This window comes from Spea bombifrons, chromosome 2, assembly GCF_027358695.1.
Source record: "Spea bombifrons isolate aSpeBom1 chromosome 2, aSpeBom1.2.pri, whole genome shotgun sequence".
In the NCBI taxonomy this organism is placed as follows: Eukaryota; Metazoa; Chordata; class Amphibia; order Anura; family Pelobatidae; genus Spea; species Spea bombifrons.
In genome coordinates, this window is record NC_071088.1 from 90,390,697 (window position 1) to 90,413,077 (window position 22,381).

Here is a 22,381-nt window from a genome sequence, read left to right on the forward strand (position 1 = left end):
TTAGTGGCACTAAATTGTGACTTCAGGCGTCCTGTGTATGATGACTTTTTAGTGTACTGATGTACTTCCAATCCCATCGCATTACATCAATATGCGTTCGAAAATCAGGAAAATATGGGCGTGGATGGTGGGCTGATTTGGTGGTACAATGGGCCACTTGACTAGACTTGCACCCCAGGACTGCAAGCCCTTCCCTTGATTGTATGCAAAAAAAAAATCAGGTGGGCCCCAGGGGCAATACTCTTACAAGAGCCCTCACTAGAATAAGCCATTCCCTGTTTAGTACTTCTTAAAATTTATTCATGTGGAATGACATCAGAAAATCCCAGACACGTGAAATACAATTTAGTCTGGGATAGGAAAGCTTCAGCAATCATATTTAAGGCATAAAAAAAGTACATGGAGTGGGGGGCTGGTACCTTCTGAGACAATAGCATACTCACACTTAACACACACCCACTACACACAATGACATATACACTCAGTTTAACACAAATGATGATTCAAAATAAAACTTTGATATTAGAACACATTCACTCTTCCATCACACATCTATCCTGTATCACTTCTCACGCCACATCACACCCTTACCTTGCCTGATCCTCTTCCTTTGTGCTCCCACCATAGCAAGTGGGCCTGTCCAAGGCCAAAGGCATGTACACGCATGCATGCATGCATAGACTTGCAGCTTAATAGGCACAACAACATACATTTATACAGAGATACACAAGCTTCTGCCTGCAGAGTATCCTCTTTTCTGGGAACTGCAGCTTCCGGAATAAAGGATCCTGATCCTGAACCTTTCCTTTTCATTTTTAGAAGCGAGCCATGCAGCATCCACTCATACTGACTGTAACATGTGAGTACTGACTGATTCTGTCACATGATAGGAAGTAGGAAGCTAATTTTTATCATTCTCCAAAAATAGAGTCTGTTTTTCAGCTAATACCCTTCCTGCCGGAGTGGGAACCAATGCACCGACTGGGCATCCACATCACCTGCAGTGTAGTACAGGTTAATACATAAATCTCTCAATTTATAATCTGCTTTGAAATATATTTTATTTTATGGATTTATCACTAAAAGTCATTCAGCGAGGTTCAGATTGAGTAGGCTCATAAAAGTATTCCTAAACTTTACACCTCAGCAGGAAGAATTAGTAGGTAGTGGTATGTAAAAAATGTCTTCTCCACTAGTCAACTACTTGTCAAAGGTAAGTTGACTATTGCACATTTCCAGTCCTAAACCTAATGTCAGCATTCTGAGAACCAGTCATTAACTCACTAATGTACACTGTAATATGAGTGAGAAAATTGTCTGCTGGCATTATTCCTAGCTGGCAGAAATGGAGAGGAACGGTTAGCATACCTTGCCATCACAGCCAATTGGTTTCTTGCATTCCTCACAAGTGTTCGAGTACAGACTCTCATAACATTTCACGCAGTATGGATTCTCCTCTCTTAGCAGGTACTTCTTACCAAACAGAGATTCCTTACAGTAATGGCAGTCAAAGCGCTCGGCCATTTTTGGGGCGAAATTCTTTTAACCTTGAAGGAATAAAAAATAAAATAGAAGTGTGTGTACAATGCTTTGTTTGTTATATTCAAACATGGTTACAAAGATAACAAAAGCCAGAAATTCATAAGGTTCAACTTTCCCAATTTCCTTTTTCTTTGAAAAACAAATATGATATTATGAAGTTCTTCATTCCTTTCTGCATCCAAAATCAGAGTTTAATTGAAAAAAGAAAACACACAGATGTAAACTTTTAATTTACATTTAAACTTATGTGAAACAAATATCAAATGTCCACAGTATCTGCCATCACTACTTCCACAATTCCTTTACTACTTTCAATGTTATGTACCGTATTTGCTCAATTATAAGACAACCCCCCCAAAATTGGAAAATTAATTTAGGAAAAAAAGAAAAAGACTGAATATAAGACTATCCTATAGGACAAACAGTTTTACTAGTAAATATTAATTCACATGTAAACTATTTTTCATATTTAATAAAAACTATGAATATTGAGACAAATGCATTTTTTGTCTTTATTTCCTTTTATTTGCCACTCTGCCCCAGTTATGCACATCTGCCCACAGAAATGCCTTATACCCCTATATGCCACTCTGCCCCAGATATGCTTTTTAACCCCTATTTGCCACTCTGCCCCCCCCAGATATGCCTTAAACACCCATATATATGCCAATCTGCCTCCCTGATATGCCACTCTGCCTCCCTGACATGCCTTTTAACCCCCTATTTGCCACTCTGCTCCCCAGATGTGCCGTATACACCCCTATATGCCACTCTGCCTCCCTAATATGCCTTTTAACCTCCTATATGCCACTCTGCCTCCAGAAAACCACTATACCCCCATGTCACTTTTACCCCCCCCACACACACACACACACTTACCAGTGCATCCCTAGACTTCAAAGAAGCCCCAGAGAAAGTGCTGGCAGCAGCCGAGGTTGTCTGCCCGAATCACACAGACGCCCACCGGCTGCAAGAGAGAAGGATCTGGGTCCCCTGCAGCGCTGCGGGGATCTGGATCTTAGTCTTGTAGGTTAGAAGACGACCTTGAATATAAGGGAATGGTTATTTTTCAGAGCATTTGCTCTGAAAAAAACCTTGTCTTATAATTGAGCAAATACGGTAATATATGTCTCTGGCTGCTTAACGTTAAGTTTTAATCTTTGGGAATGTTCCTATCTACATTTATTATAAGTGAATTTACTCCTATATAATAGCAGCCATGCTCCACCTAGTTGTCCTCTACTTAGTCTTTTGTGAATTCTGTGGTACTTTGCCCTGTTTCCCACACATAATTCATTTTTGTAAGTTGCTGCACAGAGCTTTTTTCCCATGTGCCTTTGAATAATTATTTCTTATGTTGTATAAATGTAATGCACTTAAATGAGACAATCCTGTAAACAAAAAATACGTGGTTGCCCCTACCCTTACATAAATAAAAAATAAAAACATCTTTTAAGATCTGGCCATGCGGTTGGTATGCTGTTCTTAGTTAACGGAAATAAATAACATGTTGCATATTTTCTCGTATATTCTTGCATATTTGGGAACACTAATTAATTTGCACGTAACATTGAGCCATCTGTTCCACATGATTACATTGAGCTTTTTAGGACCATTAATATTTTCAGATGTTTCACATTTTTGGGGTGAAAGTACAAGCCAAAAGAAAATATCCAAGGCATGTTATTACAAGAAGGATGCTGTACATTCCTCTGCCAATGTCTTTAGCTGCTTCATAAACCTACATGTGCCTCAAATATGTTTAATCAATTCATAATTAAGATTTGAGTTGTGTGCCGCAACCAGTAAGTTTTCCTTGCAACCAGTCATGTAGTGTTCTGGCTTTACAGTGATAGTGTGCCCCAAACACAAATCTTTAAACTACTATTTTCTTCTGCTTTTCCTCCAAAAAACCTTACCACTGTCTTTTTGTTCATTGTTCCTCTAGCCATCTCTCCCTGAACCATTATCTCACTCCTTTCCACTTCAATTACATCATAATTACTCTTTTCTGGCATCTCTCCTTGCCCTTATATTTCTTTATCTCTCTGGTATTAGTATACATTCCCATTACCTGTATGCTATACTTTCTGGCTTGTTGAGTGATTTATGTTCTGTGCCTTTTTGCTTGACATTACCTTCAGCCTCACCTGCTCTCTGTCATTATCTCTGTGTTACAACCCCTTGCTTTACTGCCCAACCTGCCTAATTAAATATCTTATGCATTTCTGATGGTGTGTATACAGCCTTTGTCTCTTGGTCTGTAAATGAAAAGCACATGCTACGTTCACTATCGTGTCCTCTCTGGAGTCCTGCCTTCAGCCCTTGAATCATTTTCATTTTCAGTCTGTGTGCAAGTGAGCAGTAAGACTAAGCAATTTATCACAAATCAGTTTTAGGTAAACTAAAAGCCAGCGAAATGCATGCTAACCCAACATGGCATGCAAGGAATTTGCTCCTCAAAAAGCAAACATGCCTTTTTAGTTGAGATGCCTGTGTTTAAGCTGGGGTATCCACAAATTATGGCCTGACCAACCAATTATTGGTTGACATGAACGTTAACAATGTCGGACTTCATTTCAAGAATGGTACAATAGGTTACACACACAGAACCTTATACACAATTCGTTTCCTAACGTGACTGTGTTCAAAATTGTCATTACGATACAGATTATCGTTTCAATTTAAAATGTCAATATATTTACCTAAATAGGTTGAAAAAAAATTCTTGAAAGTGATTGAAATGCATACATAGATTTATTTGCGGATCTCTTCTGTTGGCAATTTCTGGTGCAGATTTGCATTGAATATGTTTAACTTCATGCTGAGCGACAGGAAGCAAGTAACGGAAATCTTTCTGTAACTGTAAAGTCAGCTGGAATGCACATACATTTGTATAAAGTTACATACATTTTTGCCTTTATCAATGGGGCCGTTATAGTATGTGTATTTTACTTTGTAGACCACCACATGCACATCCACATCTAAATTCAACTCACAATGCGCATTTTTTTTTCCTCCCAAGCATCAGTCCTTTTGTGTTAAATGCTAGAATGTGGATATATCCATTTATTTTCATTTTTTTTCCTTTTTGTTTACTCATTTTTAGTTTCTTAAGCCACCAAATTTCCTGTAGTTAGTGACTGCAAACAGAACAAAGTTCAACTGTATAGACGCAAATACAAAAAAAATACAAATACATAAAAAAAGAATCGCTACACAATAAAACTTGGGATTCGCTGATGGGTAGAAAAGACACTGTGAAAGAGGGAGATAAGGTCTTTTACATTCAAAATATACAGCACACTATATAAACAGTCAATTGGCATATACATTGTAATAAGCGCAGTGTTTAAAGCCAGTGTTTATAATTGTGTTGCTCTAAGACACAGTCAAGATGATTTAATTGTCAATATTTTTCCCAATAATAAACAAATAAATAGAACAAGACAGACATTCAAAACAGCTGCAATGTACTGGAAGACTATTTAAAATGGAGGTCTCAAAATAAGGTAAAAAAGTGGATTATATGTGCTGAAATAATGGGAAATGTTAATGTGCATCCACCAGACCTCTTTGAATATACATTCTCACGATGTAGGATAAAATGGTAAAGTACATAATGATAAAGATGAAGATTTATTCCAGTATTTATAAAGTTGCTCAGACTGGCCATCTGGCACACCAGGCACATACCTGGTGAACAGGTGCCTGATAACTCCTCCCATTTCATATTTAGCCTTTAATGGGGTTGATGTGATGCTAAGAGTGTAGGATACAACTATGTGCATTCAGCAGGCAGCCATACGCATGTCATTAGTCATTAATGTAATGTTCATCTCCAGTTAATTCCTGTTTATAATTACCGTATTTGCTCGATTATAAGACGACCCTGATTATAAGGACCCCCCAAAATCTGAATATTAACTTAGGAAAAAAAGAAAAAGCCTGAATATAAGACGACCCTAAAGGAAAAAAGTTTTACCAGTAAATGTTAATTCATGTAAACTCTTTTTTTAATAAAAGCTATGATTGAGAAAAATATTTTTTTTGTTTTTATTTCCTTGTATTTTCCAACCTGTCCCCCAGTTACGCACATCTGCCCCCAGGCTTGCCACACCAATATGGCACTGTGGCCCATGATATGCCTTTTAACCCTCTATATGCCACTGTGCCCCATGGTATGCCTTTTGACCCCCTATGTGCCACTCTGCCTCCAGAAATGCCTTATACCCCTATATCCCATTCTGGCATTTAGGGGGTTAAAATGCATATTATGGGGCAGAGTGGCATATAGGGAGGTATAAGGCATTCCAGGAGGCAGAGTGGCATTAAGGGAGTTAAAAGGCATTGTATAGAGCACTCTGCCTCCAGAAATGCCTTATCCCTTATATGCCACTCTGGCATTTAGGGGGTTAAAAGGCATATTATAGGGGAGAGTGGCATATAGGGAGGTATAAGGCATTTCAGGAGGCAGAGTGCTCTATTAAATGCCCCCTTAACGCCACTCTGCCTCCTGAAATACCTTATAACACCCTACATGCCACTCTGCCCCATAATATGCCTTTTAACCCCCTAAGTGCCAGAGTGGCATATAGGGGTATAAGGCATTCCAGAAATGCCCTATGCCCCCATTTAAAACACACACACACACACTTACTTACCGGTGCTTCCAATTTCCTGCTGCAGCCGGACGTTGTCTACGTGGATCGCGTAGACGTCAACCCGCTGCCCCGGCAATACAGCATGAAGCACCGGTAAGTGTGTGTGTGTGTGTGTGGGGGGGGTTAAATGGGGGGGAGAGACAGGAGGATCCAGGTCCCCTGCAGCGGTGCAGGGGGTCTGGATCTTAGTCTATTTGAGGTCTGATTAGAAGACGACCCCGATTAGAAGACGAGGGGTATTTTTCAGAGCATTTGCTCTGAAAAAAACCTCGTCTTATAATCGAGCAAATACGGTATTAGTTAAGATCACTTTCTAAGGTGATGGTTGTCCATACGCAAACAGTGCATGGACCTCTCTTAAATCCATGTCTCTCTCAGTGGCACCCAATCAGACATTTACAATTAAAAAGGCTTCATCAAGATAGGAGCTCCATTACATTTTCATTTACCCAATATGGCCAAATGTAAGTGGATACCTCCGAATTATTGAGTTTAGGCGTTTGAAACATACCCATTGCTAACAGTTGTAGAAAATCAAGCCCATAGACAGGTCATCTCCATAGACAAATACTGAACAGCTGAGTGGCCTTAAATGTGGCACCTTTGCCACAAGTCACTTGTGCCATGCTAGATCGGCCCGGTCCACTGTAACTATTATCGGGAAGGGGAAGCATCTACTAGTAACAACAGCTCAGCCACAATGCAGTGCCATAGTGCTTACTGCACAGTTTGGTGGAGGATGGATGGTCCGGGGGAATTTTTCAGGGTTTGTTGTAGGCCCCTTAGTTCCAGTGAAGATTAATGTTAATGCTACAGCATTCAAAGACATTTTAGAAAATTGTATACTCCCATCTTTGTGGCACCAGTTTGGGGAAGGTCCCATGGTTTGACAAGATTGATGTTGAGGAACTCGAGTAATACAGAGCCTTGACTTTAACACCTTTTGCATGAACTGGAATGCCGATTGCAAGCAATTTACTGACCTCACAAATGCAATTTTGGCTTAATAAGCACAAGTTACCTCAGACAGACTCCACAATCTTGTGGAAAGCCATCCCAGAAATCTGTGGGTATATTAATTCATATGGTTTTGGAATGGGATGTCCAAAAAGCTCATATGTGGTGGCCAGGTGGCCACATTCTTTTGGTCATATGGTGTACCTTGCATGTCAGTAAAGCTTTTAATTAATCACATTGAGCCTTTGTACATTTTGTCAGTTAGTCAAAAAGTCTATCTTGATCCTCAATAATATATATAAATACAGAATGTCTATCTCTGTTCCATTCAAGGTTTTCATCACTTCATCACTCATAATCGTGTTGGAGATGGATTAGCATTAGGGAACTACTGAATGAAAGTTTTCTTTTTATTTGGCATTCTAACAGAAATAGCTGCACTTAGGTGAAACCTTGTATAAACATATAACTTTTGAAACATTTTTCTTTTTTAAATAACTATACATATACCGTAATTGTTTTTCTTGCAGCTCTAAAGAAGGAACATTTAATAACAGGAGCAATTGCTATAGCAGCACAAAAAATATATAGATATTTATATGGTATAGACTTAGTTTATAAACCCTACCTAATTATCTTTTGCTGAAGTCTAATCTGTTGCTTTCCCAAATCCTACACATTGCAGTTCAGTATGCTTAAAAAGCCCATCCAGTGGTATTTATAAAAAAAGCAATATACCGTATTGGCTCGAATATAGGCCGTACTTTTCCCCCCCACTTTAAGTCTTTAAAGTGGGGGTGCGGCCTATATTCGGGGTCTAGCGCCCGACGCCGGGCAAGCAGCGAGGTTAAGATACAGATCCCCCGCAGCGGTGCAGGGGACCTGCATCCTACTCTCCGATACGCTCAGACAGCCTCCCCTGTCAGCAGTTTCCACGGGGTCACCGGCTGCGGCGATGTGCTTTAACAATCTCCCTTGCCGGGAATTCCCACGGGGGTAGACCCATCTACGCATTTGCCTCTTTCCATGCCCTCCAGTCCCTTAGCTTTTCACAAGGCTCATGCAAGAGATCCAGGGGGTCTACTGAGACACATGCACAGAAAGTGCTCCCACTGCTTTCAATGAGAGTGCTTTCCTGCACAGATTTGCTGCTTAGAGCAGGAATTTTTACCATAGACTGATCTATTATTGATTTATTTGTTGATCGTTAAATGTTTTTTCAAGATGGCCTTCAAATAACTTGTGAAGTGCAAGGTCTTTGGGAGCGTGGCTGCACGCATACTGAGCTGGCAAACAGCATAACATTCAAATCCCACGTGCATTCTACAGCGTTAAGCCAGCTGCACAAAATCAGAAGAGATTTTATAGTTCAATTCATCTATTTACTCCTCCGCGTTCAATATGAAATGACCAAGAACTAAAAGCTGTGTTGCAACATTATCGAAAGCGAGGCCTTTGTAGTTTAAACTGAAGAACGCACATCTGGGGATATGTCCTACCCCCTAGTAAGTTGTGTGCATCCAAACTACAGACCATTGTGCTGCCTTCTTACCTCCTACAGTTCCTTGCACTAGAGCTCGACAGATCTGCTCTAAAATAAAGACATTCTGAACTTGGTTAATAATTAACCTTAAATTACTAATATGTTATATATATATGTATATATATGTATGTGTGTATAATAAAATGTATTTATAAAATATTGGAAATACATTTTATTATAAAATATATATTGCAAACTTGAACACAACCTTTTCCTCTAAAAAAATTCTCTGTGTAACTATGTAATATTAACCATTTTATGGAGAAGGTCACATGACCGCTCTGCATTCCACAGGTATGTTTGCACAATGCATGTATGTAGGTAGTGTGTATTGTGCATTGTAACCTCATACCAGTTTAACCCACCAAATAACGACACGGAGACCGAAATTGGATAAAGCAGGCCACAGCACAATTTTATTATAAAACCATAAAACACTGTGTTGGCCCAAAACACCATAAACCAATAAGAATGATAAACAATAACCAATAAATACAAATATACAAAATATACATAACACATTACCATAACATATTCAAATCATAACCAACACAGGAACCGAATTAACCTCGTCCTTGCCGGCCTCTCACACTGCACAATCCAGACCACAGGTACTCACCTCCCCCCTCGTCCAAACCAAATTGACAGCTACCTTTCGCTGTCCCACCACCAATGCTAACCACCAGCCGTCCAACAAGCTCGGTGGGCACGTCCAATAAAACACCAGAGGTTAGGGGAGGATTGAGCCTTCCATTACACCAGCATCCAAACTCCATCACTTACCAAAACCAGACCGGCAAGGACACACAAACCGCCAGCTGTGACAAAAGAAAGAAAGTTAGTGCACAAAAATAGGGAGGGAGGGTGGGAAGCAGGTAAAACTGTTGGCCGTGTCTTGTAAAAAAGGACAGTGACCGGGGTCACCCAGAGGGCACCTTATATCACCTAGGGTCTCCCACCCCCTCAATTAACATACCCCAATCAAAACACGGACATGCCCTGAGCATGCACTAACCCACACACATACATGCTCCCTGTCCATTTAGCTACGCTGATTCCCAGGGGCCTTGTATGTAGGTAGTGTGTATTGTGCATTGTAACCTCATACCAGTTTAACCCACCAAATAACGACACGGAGACCGAAATTGGATAAAGCAGGCCACAGCACAATTTTATTATAAAACCATAAAACACTGTGTTGGCCCAAAACACCATAAACCAATAAGAATGATAAACAATAACCAATAAATACAAATATACAAAATATACATAACACATTACCATAACATATTCAAATCATAACCAACACAGGAACCGAATTAACCTCGTCCTTGCCGGCCTCTCACACTGCACAATCCAGACCACAGGTACTCACCTCCCCCCTCGTCCAAACCAAATTGACAGCTACCTTTCGCTGTCCCACCACCAATGCTAACCACCAGCCGTCCAACAAGCTCGGTGGGCACGTCCAATAAAACACCAGAGGTTAGGGGAGGATTGAGCCTTCCATTACACCAGCATCCAAACTCCATCACTTACCAAAACCAGACCGGCAAGGACACACAAACCGCCACTAACCCCGCTGTTTAACCCCTTAAATCAGCGGGGGCCCCCACCAGCACACGCCATGGCCTGACCGATAGCCTCCTGCAGAGCCAAATTAAAAAGATCCAAACCGATGTCATTCAAATGAACGCCATCACTCCGAAACAAATTAGCCGCGTCCCTCTCAAACACCCGATGCCGAACCGACACGCCATCAACGCTAGCCACAAACTGGGAAATCCAACGATTAAACTTAACCCGCGACCGCTCCAGAGCCCGCTGGTTAGTCGCCACCCGCCAAAAATTCCGAGACACCACCTCGGACCAGACCAAGCGGACATCAGGAAACAAAACAAGAATCCTAGCAAGGTCCCGAAGAACCGTATCCCCCAGAGACCTGACCGGGACTACCCCAAGATCATTCCCCCCGAGGTGAAGCACCAGAACCGAGGGAGGACCCAACAACCGAGACAACCGGACCAGCTCAGGGAGGAGATGATCCCACCGCATCCCCCGCTTGCCGAACCACCGAACCTCAACCGCAAGAGGAGAGAACCCCAACTGCTCCCCGTTCGGACGAACTGCCGCCCGCCTCCTGGCCCAGAAGATGAAGGAATGTCCAACGAGCCAGACTTGAGGGAGAACCACACCTACAAAAAACAGAGAACATTAAACAGGCATATCCAAACGAACATACGACCTAAAACGACCCGATCGCCAGCGCCCAATACGTTGCACAGAGGAATCAGGCAAACCAACCCGGGTAGCCTCCGTGGCTGCACCAATCCGAAAGGAATGACCCCCAAAAGACGCGGCAGGAACACCCAAGACCGACAGAGACTTCCGAAAAACGCTGACAAACTGGAAATGGGACAAAAAAGACCCGTCCTGATGCAACAACAGCGGACCCCCCACCGCCGGGCGTACCAAGAGAAACTCACGAACTGACGACACCGGGCAAATAGGGGAGCCCGAAATGGCACCCAAACGAACCCAAGACCCCCTACCCAGGACATCCGTCTTTGAGCGGCGAATGCGAAAGCTCAGACCACCAACCCCCAATTCCACATCCTCCGCCAAAACACCGCCAGGCACACGCTTACTAGGGCTAACCAACTCCCCTATCCGCATAGCCCCGAAAAAGGCTAAGCTAAAAGCCGCCCTGAACAACCGAACCTCGTAGTCCGAAACGCAAACAGAACCCAACACCCCACATAACCGAACCAGCAACTCAGCCGAAACCGGCCTCCGAGTATCCCTCGCAACAACCCCCTTGCGCCATCCCCTTAAGGCCTGGCGAACAAGGAAATCCTTAGTAAAATCGGCGATGCCCATCAACCTACACAAAAAACCAAGACCCGACAGGCGAGCAGAAGCCGCAGACGGGGACACCCCGGTCGAGTCCCACTGACACAGGAGGGAAAGCAAGCCACGAACCCGAGCAGCGTGAGTCGGAAAACCCCCACAGCCATCCTCAAAGGCCGCCCACTCGTCCCACACCTTACCATACCTCCCCCAGGTGGACCGGGAAACCGAATTTCGAATCCACTCCGTCACTCGTCCAACCCAAGGGACCACAGGTCCACTGGACACGGGACCCCCTCTTCGTCTGCGAACGGTGCCGTAGCTCGAAACTCCGCCCACTGAAAGCGAGAAAGAGCATCAGCCGTCACGTTTTTGACACCAGGATATGCACTGCCCTACAGGTCACATTCAGACCCAAACACCGCAACACCAGCCGACGCAAAAGGCGAACTACCGGAGGAGAGGAAGCCGTCAAAGTATTGATAGCCTGAACAACCCCCAAGTTGTCACAATGAAACAGAACCCGCCGATCACGGAGAACATCACCCCATACCTCCACCGCCACCAAAATGGGAAAAAGCTCCAGGAACGCCAAGTTCCGGGTGAGCCCCGACTCCCTCCAGGAGACCGGCCATTCCTCAGCACACCAGTGCACACCCAGGATAGCCCCGAAACCCACCGACCCAGCCGCATCCGTGTAAAGATGCAACTGGGAATTAGAAACCTGGGGTGCCTGCCAATACGACCGACCATTGTAGGTATCCAAAAAGGACCCCCAGACAGCCAAGTCGTCCCGCAGCGGACGAGTGAGCCGAATAAAATGGCGGGGCCGAACAACACCCGCCGTCGCCGCGGCCAGCCGCCGGCTAAAAACCCGACCCATCGGCAAAATGCGACAAGCGAAGTTCAACTTCCCCAACAGCGATTGCAACTGACAAAGCTGAACCTTCCTCATCCCCCGCACCCTGGCAACAAACCCCTTCAAGTCGACCAGCTTATCAACAGGCAAGCGGCACTCCATCGCCACAGAATCGATCTCGATTCCAAGGAAACTCAGACAGGTCGAAGGACCCTCCGTCTTGTCGGCCGCAAGGGGGACTCCAAAGCGACACATCACGGACTGCACAGTGCGAAGGAGACGAAGACAATCCCCGGAATCCCCCGACCCGATACACAAGAAATCATCCAGATAATGCAGGATGGAAGCCAAACCCGCCTCCTCCTGAACAACCCACTCCAAAAACGTGCTAAAACATTCGAAATAGGAGCAGGAGATAGAACAACCCATTGGGAGGCACATATCAACGTAAAAACAACCCTCGAACTGACAACCCAACAAATGATGGCACGCCGGGTGAACCGGGAGAAGGCGAAACGCCGCCTCAATATCCGTCTTCGCCAACAGGGCGCCACGACCCGCCGCCCGTACCATGTCAACCGCCTTATCAAACGACGCGTAAACAACCCGAACCATTTCAGCCGAAATGCCATCATTAACCGAACTACCACGGGGGTACGACAAGTGATGAATCAAACGAAACTTACCAGGATCCTTCTTAGGAACCACCCCGAGCGGGGACACCCGCAAATTCGCCAAAGGCCGCACGGCGAAAGGGCCCGCCATGCGCCCTAACTCAACCTCCTTACGCAACTTGTCCCTAACAACATCAGGAAACTCCGCAACAGAGCGCAAATTCCGAAAATTAACCGAACCAGGGGCATCCACAAAGGGAATCCAAAACCCCTCCGAAAACCCCCGCAACAAAATGTCAGCAGCCCGCCGGTCCCTATAACGGCTTAGCCACGGGCGCATCGCGGCGACGTCCACTGGCGTCGTCGCCCTTCGATCCCACATCGGCGCGCTCGCCCCCCTTAGCCCGCTTGAAGCAGCGGGAATGGGGATGGGCTCCGCCACAGCCGGAGCACTCATGCTTGAACTTACAGGACGCTCCAAACTTACACTGCCCGTCATTAAACTGGTAACAGCACCCCGGCCGCCGCTGACCGGCCGGAGAGGGCGTGGCACCAGATACCCCCCCGGCCCCCCCAAGAAACGACGAGAAACCACCCTGGTGCGTGGCCGGCCGAGTCATAATGGCCAGCCACAGACCAATATCCATCTGATCCCAACCGATAGACGGCCGGACCGCCAAGCGCTGGCGGAACTGCTCATCGTACCGCCACCAGCCCAGACCCCCATAAGTCCGACACGCACTCCAGATGAGATCCTGATACGCAAAAAGTGCCGAACATTTCTCAGGGCACTTTTCGCCTATCACACTAGCCAAAATAGAAAAGGCGCGGATCCAATTCCCAAAGGTCTTTGGAATCCGCCGATACCGATACTTCTCTTTTTCCTTCTCCTTTTCCTTATCCTTCTCCTCCGCCGCAGGGGGAGGTGCCTCCTCCAGCGGCAGAAGGGAGAAAATCTCCAAAAATTCCCCTTTCCAAATCTTTTCTTTAGTCTCCTGTTTCAAATGCAGCCCAAGCGGGCCCGACCAACACATGTAGGCCGCCCCACGAGCCACGTCCGCCACCCCCAACGCTGCATCCACCACCGGCGCCGAGCCAAGTACCGCAGCAGCCCCGCCCGCCGGCGGGGCCACCGCCACCGGAGTCCCGGGGGCCACCGGGCCAGACGTCCCGGCACCAACAGACCCCGCCACAGCAGGCGCAGAAAGGGAAACCGAACCTAAAGACCCCGCGCCACCCCCAGGCTGCTCCCACACGGACCGAACCTGACTATCCAGCCCCGACGGACCAGCACCCCCGCCGCGCTCCCACGCATCCAAAAAACCTCGCAGACCGGAAAGAAAAACACCCATGGAAGAGTCCGAGCGACCCTCCACCCCGGCACCCAAGAGGCCCACAGAATGAGAAGACAACTCACCACCAAGCGACCGGCAGACCTCCTGCGGCGCCGTAGCTGAAGCCGTGTTGCGAGAAGGTCCCTGAAGTCCTGGTCCCAGCAGCGGCGAAGCATCCTGCAGCAGCACACCAGACACAGCCTGTGTAGAGGAAGGGGGTGAGATAAGAGGTCCTGGAACAGTGCCTGCAGTACCAGAAACCGCCACCAGGGGGCCGAAACTTGGCAAGCCACCAGCAGGCGCCGTAAGGAAAGGGGGAAGGGGGGTAGCAAAAGCCTCCTCATCAGAGGAGCCGTACAGCCTGGAAGACGCCACCATCCCCCCACCCTGAGGAGGTAAGCGGGCCGAGGGCCCCGAAGAGAGGGCCAGGTCGTCCCCGGAGGACCCCCCTGCCTCCTCCGAGACATCCCCCCCGGCAGGACCCCCAGCCGCCCCCCGTGCAGCCCCACTGGGCCTACTCACCCCCCCCGCGGCTTGCCTGACCCCCGATGGGGCTGCCGCAACCGCCCGCGACGTCCTCTTCGGGCGGGCAGCGGAAACGCCGCCCGCCGCTTCTTGCGCTCCAGCGCGGCTCCCAGACGGTCCCACCGAGCGGCCGCGGCCACCGGAGCGGCCGCGGCGAAGTGCCGCATCCCGCGGCACCCGTGCAGGCGCCGGGGCCTCCGCAGCCGCATCCCGCGGCCCCCGTGCAGGCGCCAGGGCCTCTGTAGCCGCATCCCGCGGCACCCGTGTAGGCGCCGGGGCCACCGTAGTCGGCCCCGGCAAGGAAGCAGCAGGCCTCGCGAGCCGTGAGGCAGCCTCGCGAGACCGCCGCGAGGACGCACGCCGCCGCCATCGCGGGGACGACGACGGCGAAGACGGCCGCCCGCCCCGAGGAGACGCCTCCCGGGGCGCGCGCGGCCCGGGATCCGGACTCCTGCTCCGGTACCGAGCCCCCCCACCCGACACGGGGCTCAGCCGAGCAGGAGGGCGGGCGCGTCGGCGACCCGAAACGCGCCCGCGAGACGGTGCCTCCGCGGCCCCACCAGACCCGGCAGGCACTACAGGCACCGCAGCCTGTGGAAGCAAGTGAGCAAACTGCTCACGCAGCGCCCTACCACCGTCCTGGTCCGCACCAGCCCTGAGAGCAGCGAGGATCGCCTCCACGTCCATACTCCAGGCCGTCACACCTAAGCACAAGCAGGTAAAACTGTTGGCCGTGTCTTGTAAAAAAGGACAGTGACCGGGGTCACCCAGAGGGCACCTTATATCACCTAGGGTCTCCCACCCCCTCAATTAACATACCCCAATCAAAACACGGACATGCCCTGAGCATGCACTAACCCACACACATACATGCTCCCTGTCCATTTAGCTACGCTGATTCCCAGGGGCCTTGCTTTGTACTTTCTTTGGGGGGAAAAAAGCACAGGATATGAATGTCTGCATTAACACATGTACAAAGTGATTTTGCTATCCTGACAAGATTTATTACATGTTGCCTGTCCAATATACACATCTAAAACTGATTCCACCAAGAAGAAAGGCGGTGGAATTATATGTACTGTGTGTAAATCTGTTGTGTTATTTGATGAAACACTGGGTTTCAGGGTAAATGTGTACTGCTCGGTGTCTGATTCATTTTGCACCATGTAAACCCCCATGATGCTTGTACAACTAGGCATGATTTACACAGTTTTCCAAACTATTGAGGTAATGTAAGTTGTTGTCCACAACAGATGAAGTGAGATAGGTGGTGTATATCATTATTTGTTTTATATAGCACCATTGTATTCTGTAGAGCTGTACAATAGGTAGACAGGACATAACAAGTAGCATATAACATAACAATTTGACTTATAATATATATATAAATATAGAATGTCTATCTCTGTTCCATTCAAGGTTTTCATCACTCATACAGAAACAACAGATGAGGAGGGCCCTGCTCAAATGAGCTTACAATCTAGAGGTCTGTGTCGGTCTCTACGCAGGTAGAGACTTTGAAGTCTATTCACTAACGAGAGAGTTTACAGAGTTGTGGTTTGAAGTCCTTGACTTTACTATACCTCAGACTCCAATAAGCTTCTGCTGCAGGAAGAGCTTGGTCTGCTCAGCATACTTCACAGTGTACTCGCAGACTGAATTATGCATCATGCAGGGCAGTTAGATGCCAATTATACATACAACTTCTTGCAAACTCTTCTGAGAACTCTCTCTTTAGTGAATAAACCCCATAGGCCCCGCAACTATAATAGTAAAACTAAAATATTTGTCAAAACAACACATTTGTATAGAAAAAGGAAAGGGTTAAATTGTTAAGGGGTATTACAAGTACCTTAGCTACTGGGGGCTATAAGGGTTCTCCAAAAAAGGTTTCATAAGCTCACACAAGGCATGATGTCAAAATCACTCTTGTGGCATAGTGGTATGTATAAACAGAACCGGCAGCCTTTATGCATATGGATGCAGACTAGAATGATGAATATTTCTTATCTACCATCAAATTGCATGCTTCTGTTTATGAATCTATTACGCAACTTGGCAACATAGGATTTTGTGTCTTTTTATTTACAGCTCCTGAGTCGCAAACTAAAAAACAAACAAACACAAATTTGCCTAATAGTAATGCCTTTACATAATCCCCTATGTCACCAGCCAATGTTTGCCTCTGTGAACAGGCATTGTAGTGGCTGCATAGCTTGAAGTTTTAAATTTACTGAGACGGTAGTAGATAAATGGAACTACCTCCCATCAGGAGTGGTAGAGGCTAATAGAGTAAGGGATTTAAAACATGCATGGGATAGGCATAAAGCTACTCCGACTCTAAGACAAGATCTGAGTCTTACATTAGGAAAAAATCACAGACTAAATAGGTTCAATGGATCTTATCTGCTGTCAAATTCTATGTTCCAATGCAACTGCTGACTACTCCTAATCTTATCAAACTAAAAATTCTTATAAAAAATATATAAAATAACATATTAAATATTTTTAAATAACATTTTTTTTAAAAAAACATATAAATGGGTTTTTACACATGTGAACACAAATAAGAATTTTTATTTTGTGTGGTTAGTAGCTTGTATGTTAAAAAGGGCTGTACTATGCATGAGAGGTAGGTACAGGTAACCAAAGATTATATACTATTAATTATTATTATTATTATTAGCATAATCATGTATTCATATCCCACTGAGCATGAGTTCTATGTGAATTAAATCAATTGAGAAACAGCAATGTGTAACAAATATATACATTATTATTAACATACTTTTATATATATACATATATATCATATTAACCTGGAAGCTTACACATTGTTGTGTGTTATGCTACCCCTGGCATGCATATACCTGGAAGCTGCTTTATTTTTTAACCTATCCCAGTGGCATTGAACTGGTTAATACTACATTTAAACGCACAGTTGTCGCTTTGACAGTGTTCCCTTCTCCATACAGAGCTCTTTATTTTCTACGTGCAGAGCCAATCAGAAGGGTATCCAGTAAAACAGAAGAGAGCAAGAGGCTATGGATGCTGCCTTTCTGCCTCTCCTTTCTAGCATTCACACTAATTCTGTTCCTTTGCAATAGATGGCAAGAGCCCCCAGTAATTCGATGCACTGAAATGTGTACTTACAGATCAGCCAGTGACTGTGTTGCGTGTCCCTGGAGTGGGGCAGGGAGGAAGTCACACATCCACTATTAGGCAGCACACAGCAGCACATCTGGAGCTGTGTCACTGGAGGAGGCAGCAGTGTGCACTGCATCCTGCATTGTGTGCACACAGCCCCACTGAAACCCCCTTCATATCATTTTACCATATAAGGAGACAAAAGCATCACACACTCTCACTCTTTTTAGGATCACCACAGCTGGCATTTAACACTTTCACCATTCCAGAGGTTTTAGTTGAAAGATGGTGTCTGTGATGATCTCAGGTTTTGTTTTTTTTATTATTCTCTGAGCTATTCAAACAGAAGCTCTGTCCCTTTTAGAAAAAAAAGTCATTTACCCAGACTAAATGATGAAGTGAGGAAAGGTAAGTCATGACAGGGATAATTAGCTGTCAATCATATATTAAAACAGGTGAGAATATTTACAGAACAATAAGATAGTAAGTAGAGGTATTTGTGTTTATATATTCAAAAACCAATCATATTAGGAAGCCCAATTACCAAAATATTTTTTATATGTGCCTTATTATATAATAGACATATTTAAAAAAAACAGAAAAAAATTATGCATGTGTACGCACATGTAACTATATATAAATATATACATATACATATGTGTGTGCAAAACATTGACGATGTTGCCTTGAATGGCGCAGAATTTACAAAATAAAGATCTGGCCGACAGAATTCAGATATGTGAAAAATCAGCATTCAAAATAGTATATATATATATATTTATATATATATATTTATATATATATATATATATATATATATACACAAGATAAATAAATAGGTGCTTGATAAAGGTCCCTGTGTGGACCGAAACGTTGCTTTTTTAACATGCTAAAATAAACTTTCATAAGATTTAAACTTAAAGTCCTAGTGTGCACCTACTTATCTTGTATATGCTATTTTGAGCTGTGGACATTAGCACCTGGGTGATTTTCTACTATTTATATTTACATTTTTTTGATTTCGGGTGTGCATGAACATATATATATGTGTGTGTGTATATATATGTATATGTGTGTGTTTTGAAAACTTAATCCATATAAAGATATCCTACACATAAGTACAACTATGACACTTTTTGTTGACACATTAATAGAAAACAACCAAAAATCACATTAATCAGACATAAAAATTCCATTAGTGTTGGAAATTCTTGCAAATGTCTATCCTCTGTGGCTCTTGATAAAGTAGTTTTTATTTGACAGACCCAAGTATCCGTAATAATACTTTTACAGTAATTCTAAGTGTAATATGCTGTTGCTTCCAACAAGAAAAGGTCAAAGGTGGAGGTGTTTATAACTGTATAATATGTGCGTACTATATTTATCTATGCCATGCAGTCCCCCTGGAAGCATGCTATGTTTAGAATAATCCTTTCCAATATTTCCAGTAGTAAATCACCTCTTCTTGTGTGGTGATGAAATACATGTTTGATTTAGGGGACTACAAAGCATATTTCTGTATTGCCACCATTCTGGATTCTAATGTCTTGTCATGCACATTTTATTTGTATTTTATTTGTGGAAGTGTAAATCATCTTGGATTTTGTAATTTCAGGCTACCACATTTTTCCTTTTTAAGCATACACATACCAGGCTTTATCGTATTTATTTCAGGATAGCGCGGCAGTATTTCTTATAGTCCTCCTCACCAAAACGATGAGGTAGCTGGATATTGTAACCACTTTACTTTCCTAAACACTCTTTTAACAACAATATTTATGAGCAGTAAGTAAACCTTACCATAACCAGTAGCATACAGAGATAGCAGGGTTCTTGGTGAAGAAATATATTAGGGCTCCCCACAAAAATATCACCCCTCTAGAGTTTAGCCTCTCTAGTCCCATTCAGTTTAGAGAGAGAAACAAACTTCGGGTTCCAAAATATGACTTCTGATGGTGACGCCACCTTATCCTACAGAGCTCCCAAAATGCGGAATAACCTTAAATCTTAGCACAACAATAAATGCTCAATGTTCAATTTGTCTTAGTTCTTAGTTCATGTGCATGGCTATAAACGCTATCCAAGACATACAAGAAAATGAGAGCATTCTTCCCGGTAAAATATTTTCCAAGTAAATAAAATACAACATTGCTCCACATTATAGTAAATGAAATATGAGTTAAAATAGGTGGCTGTCATGTCTCTAAGGTTCCTCTCCACTCCACCACCAGGAAATAAGTACCTCCATAGTTGCTTAAGCCTCTTAGGAGAGGTAACCAGGCCCCTAGGAGGCAATCCCCATACTAACCAACAAATAAATATAATTTAAAACTTAAAAACACTTCAATATGTTGTGTAGTGGTTTCAAAAATAAACAAGTTACTAAAGGATAGGTTGGATAGTCCTGATGTTATAGTAAGTTATTATCCCAGAGCTCACCTGCTATCAAAGTGCTGTCTGTTCTGCTAGCAAAGTATGAGGAGGCAGATACAGCTGCCGGGAGTTTTTGCTTTCTTGTTTTACCCAAGCAGTGTTGCAATAGGGAAGATGGGCTTTCTTCTGCCAACTGAGCTATTAATACTATATCTTACAATAGATAAGGACCACAACACCTCAGCGCAACCATCCTTATAAGGGTTTAGAGATGCTGATGTACAAGTCTTGCTACTAAAATGATCTGATGGGTCTACAACCAAGCACTGGGTAATTATATCACTATATCTAAGTAGCTCATTCAGAGCTTAGTATGATCTCAATAAATCCCAGGCATATGAAAATGGTGGCCTAAAGTTTTATTTACAGTTCCACACACAGCCACTAGGGGTGTTTAGACTTGATGAAGAATTCCCTTTGTGTTTTTTTTCTGCATTCCCTTTCTAGTCATATGTTTTTGGTTGGAGTTGCCCCCTGGACAGTTACAAGGCCTCAGCTGTGAGAATCTATCTTTTAGAGTATGAAAATAACTATTTGCTGCCTCCAAAATAATAATAATAGTGAAATTATATTATAATTATAATGTATTGATTGGTGATATAGTTCCGTTGTATTCCGCAATGGTATACAATGGGAAATAGATTATATATTATAAAAAAATAATTTGGGCACTTTACCCATGCACGTGATATAGAAAACCAGTATATGCCATTTGCAAATATTCAATGCATCTTTTTGGTCAACTGACCAGATGCATAAATGGACAATTGCCGTACAAATTGGAGAAACACCACTATTGTTATGCTCATGGCAGTCAAGTAACTCTTCCTGGTGAAGCGCTATACCGTCCTTCCCCTATCACTAAATGAATAAATGTGGTTTCTATAGCAACAAAACAAAGTAGTGCAAACCATATAAAAATGCACGTCGCATTCTTAACGTCAATGGGTAATGGTACGTAAATGTCAAATAAAAGCTCTGAATAACGTCACTCCATTACTCAACGCAAGTCCGTTTTAATTGAGTACGTGTTTAACATAGAAACATAGTATTTGTTGGCAGACAAGGGTCCTTTGACCCATTTACTCTACCAATGTTTCTACCTGTTATAAAATCTCAGACTTTACTTAGCATGCCTTTAGGTTTAGGACTAATTCTGGTTAGACTTAAAGGGATAGAAAAGTGGTTGGAGTGTAGGTGGGAGTGGGCAGAGTTGAGGCAGGCAGTTGGCATGACTCCCTGGAGTGGCTGTTCTATGAGGATCCATCACAGAACAGAAGCATAGAAACATTTGATGGCAGAGAAGAACCCATCTACAGTATTCTGCCTATTTAAATGCAGGAGAAACAGAGAAGAATGGAGGAGAAAGACCTGCTAAAGTTGTGTATGGATAAACTATGATTATATCAATGTATATCATACAGAATTTCTATTAGAAAACTAATATGTTTTGCTTTTAATAATTTGATCAAAATCAAATCCTTTGTGTTCCTGGTGTTGTATAGTAGAAGATGAGAAGAGAAGCAGAACTAGCCTACTATAATCATAACAAAGGGGGCAGTGGAATGAGAACTATTTAAAAATAATTTGTGAATGGCTTTAATAATAGTATGTTTGCACAGCAGCAAGCAGCTAACACATACAGATATTTTAATCACAGATAGATGAATAGCAATAAAACACAATTTCAGAAACATTTGTATTTAAAGACTTTTAACGTTTTTAGGATGACAATCACAAAAATACCGAAACAAACACTAATTGCATTATAATGTCTAAAAGATAATGAATTGTTGCAGGACATGAACATCTTCTTGGGCACCATTATCCTAGAAAATGTTATTATATTGTAATAACAGTATGATATTATAGAGAGCCACTTATAACGTGTGTCATTTGATGTGCCATTCATT

At 43.8% G+C, this 22,381-nt stretch overlaps 1 protein-coding gene across 1 annotated transcript in view; it reads right to left on the reverse strand.

The window, feature by feature from the left end:
- Positions 1-20,587, reverse strand: part of FHL2 (four and a half LIM domains 2) — a 34,747-nt gene extending 14,160 nt beyond the window's left edge. The window contains exons 1-2 of the mRNA XM_053455142.1: positions 20,475-20,587; positions 1,369-1,547 (exon numbers count right to left, since the gene is read on the reverse strand). Of these exons, the coding sequence (XP_053311117.1) occupies positions 1,369-1,524 (156 nt within the window). The 5' untranslated portion in view covers positions 1,525-1,547; positions 20,475-20,587. The remainder of the gene's footprint in view (positions 1-1,368; positions 1,548-20,474) is intronic.
- Between the last annotated feature and the right edge of the window lie 1,794 nt (positions 20,588-22,381).